A 3084-nucleotide genomic window follows, 5' to 3' on the forward strand; every position below is an offset into this window, starting at 1 on the left:
GAAAAGTACACTCCGTGTTCCCTCTCTTTCGCCCTCCTCTCCTGCGCTTTCAGTCGTGCCCCAGCCGTTAATGGATCTGCGATGCACGGCATTTCCCTCGGCCACTGGCAGGGAAAGGCATAGCTGCGTGAGGAGGGTAGCCCGAAGAGGCAATCCAGCACTCCATGCCTCGCTGCTCTTTATGCCTCTTTCTTAACAGCACCCAGATTATTTTTGGCCCCCATTTTCTCGGTGGGGCTGTGGGTCGTGAATTTGGATGGGTGTGAAGGTGGGACCCCTTGCCTTAATGCTAAACAAGGGATTTGGGCACCTAAATACGGTGTGGCTGGTGTGTGTTTCAGAAGGCAGCACGCGTGCGAGCGCACAGACGGTCGTAACACATTTGGAAACCGAGGTTTTGTCTCCTGAGTCTCTTCCTTTTCAAGGTCAAGCTCAAACCTGGCTTTAGCAGGCTGCCATCCCTTTTTCTCCCTTTATTCCGGGCTCTTTTCGTGGGTCTAGTGTTATGTCTGATTAGCAATTAATGCTCTGACGTGGCAGAGCTGGCGCCTGGGCTCCAGCAGCCTTCACACCCCTGGGAAGCAGCTCTCTGTTGCTGGCTAATGGTGCGTGTCTCACAGCATCACGTGCTGCTTCTCCACTTTGTTTCAGGGTTCAGGTACCACTAATCATTGGCGATAGAAGAAAGGCACAAAGTAGAAGGTGGCTTTACAGCTAAATACAACAACAACCCAGAAATGACATAAGCCACTGAGCTGATTTCAGACACAAGGCTGAGGTTAGGAGATAACGGGCCTTTTCAGCACTTCTGGGCTTTGCTGGTTTTGCAGGTTTTAGCTAAAAGCCCATATTCTACATATTCTTCCTCCTTATATGGGCTGGATGTGCAGAATGAGGTAAGTGAAGGTTTCAAAAGCAATTACAAACTGTCATAATCTAATTTTTCAGCACTTGACATTGCCACCTCAGTTAAAGATCCCGAATGTAGCGTTAATGTATGACTCTAGAATAAGTTCTTGACTCCAGCAGTTACGCCAGATTATCACTAGGTTAAATGAGCTTGATTTTTTCCCCTTCTTTTTTTAAGTGTGGGGAAAATTCAGTGCTCCACTCTCATTGCTTCTGGATGAAAAATACCGATGGTACAAAAGGTATCACTGAATCTTGGTCTAAATAAAGGCGTTTCAGGTCTCATATACAACTGTTGCCTTTCTCCTGTCTGCATCACGTCCTGCAATGAAAAGTGGTTCACAAAATCCAGAGAGAAGAAAGAGAGATCTCTATTTTAATCTTTGGTTTGTAATTGCTAGGATATGGACCCAGCTCTGTGATACCACTTCGTCCCGGTGGGGTATTGTTCATCTATATTGCTCTAATTCCAGGGGGAATATTTTCGGTATTGTACTTATCTTACCCTCATTTGCATTTCTCCATCTCCTCCCTTTTCCTTCCCCCGCAGCTCTCAGGTTCAAGGGCTGTAAGTAGGGGAAATGTCAAAAATTCCTGGGTGCAGGTTCCATCTGGGCTGCATTTGGCCCCCAGTTCACGGGTGCCCTTTCAGTGTGGCTCTGATTTTTTGCTGAAAGCAGAGGCTAGAACTCAGCCTGCGCAGCCTCGGGGGACCGCAGAGAGCTTGTGTCATGCTGGCTAATCCATGACGAGATTGGATTGAATGGAGAGAGGAAGTGGATGCCCTTTTCTTTTCCTGCTTAGTATTTGCTGTGTCGATTAGTTTAAAAAAAAAAAACGAACTAAAAAACTAACAGAAAACCCACAACCAAAAAATCCCCAGCGGAATAGAGGAGCTGTACATGTTTATGGTGTTTGATGAGAAATATTTCTGCATTCTGCTGTGTCTTGGGAGAGGGGAGCATACATAACATACCGCTATCTATGGACCTTGAAAAGATTCTGCTCCGCTTTCAACTGAATAATCAAAAGAGGGTTTTTTTGGTTGGGATTTTTTTTTCTTTTTCAAAGCGCAGCATTCCAAAGGAAACCTCTCATCTATTTGAGAACTCAACTTCTGGAGACAAAAGAGAATGAAATCAGCAGCCGTGGGTCTCAGAGCAGTGCTGATTTTAATAATGTAAACTTCCTTCTCTAATGAGTAATAAGCAGTTCCATCTTTCACGACCTTTTCAAATTGCTTTCAGTAAGGGACTGGATTTGTTTTAATCCTTTTCAGTATGTAAAGCCCCAGATATTTCAATCCCCGAGGGGTTTGGTATTTTCTAGCTCTGTTTGAAAAGGCAGAGAAAAAACAGCTTTTAAAAATTGACGGCATCTGTGACTGATATAATTTAATATTTTTTTTTCTACCCAGAAAGTGACCCAAAAGTGTCAGTTAAGAATAAGATCTCTGGCATCCCACCCTGTGGATTAGTAGCAAAGAGGCGTATCATCTACGTACAGTAGCTCTTTGTACTCTGACCTAGTTGTTTCTGTTCTGTCTTGTTCATTCTCGAGAGGTTATTTGGAAGAGATGCAGAATTTGCTCGATAAACAGCTAAAGCACCATCACCTGCCTCGTGAAGTGCCTCTGCTAAAAGGGACCCTGACACACACCTAAAACTCTCCGTTCTGCTGCGTAACCGGAGTGGGTACTCTGAAAACACCTCGGGTGGTTTATTCTGGCGGACGCTTTTCCCAAGGAAGAGTTAAGAGAGCCTTCTCTGGGATGAGGCTGGTGTTCGTGGGTTGTGTAGTGAATTCAGCTTGATCCTGTAATTTTTACGGGGTTAGACACTCATTTGTCTTGTGTTGTGTGCGTGCAGAGCCACTGACTTCGCTGTGTTTTCTTTGTCCTTAGATATATCCAGGAGGTGCCTGGAGGAAGCTTCCTTACATAGAAATATTCTACAAGAAACACGGGGCGCTTTCTGGCCGCTTGGGAAGCACAGCTGTCAAAATGGCAGAAAATAAGGACAGTAATGCAAAAAACACAGATGTAAGACCCAAAAGCAGCCGGAGCAGGAGCGCAGACAGAAAGGACGGCTACGTCTGGAGCGGGAAGAAGCTCTCCTGGTCTAAAAAGAGCGAGCACTGTTCTGAGGCCGAAACGGCAAGTGCTGCGGGAAGAGC

At 45.6% G+C, this 3084-nt stretch overlaps 1 protein-coding gene across 2 annotated transcripts in view; it reads left to right on the forward strand.

Moving 5' to 3' along the window:
* Window positions 1-2911: 2911 nt before the first annotated feature.
* SOCS4 (suppressor of cytokine signaling 4) overlaps window positions 2912-3084 on the forward strand; it is a 1546-nt gene continuing 1373 nt past the window's right edge. Inside the window, exon 1 of one of the 2 annotated variants that reach the window (XM_010143628.1) lies at window positions 2912-3081. In XM_010143628.1, the coding sequence (XP_010141930.1) occupies window positions 2912-3081 (170 nt within the window). The remainder of the gene's footprint in view (window positions 3082-3084) is intronic. The other variant, XM_010143629.1, reaches the window with a different exon arrangement.

The sequence above is a fragment of the Buceros rhinoceros genome, unplaced genomic scaffold (genome assembly GCF_000710305.1).
Source record: "Buceros rhinoceros silvestris isolate BGI_N320 unplaced genomic scaffold, ASM71030v1 scaffold8519, whole genome shotgun sequence".
In the NCBI taxonomy this organism is placed as follows: domain Eukaryota; kingdom Metazoa; phylum Chordata; class Aves; order Bucerotiformes; family Bucerotidae; genus Buceros; species Buceros rhinoceros.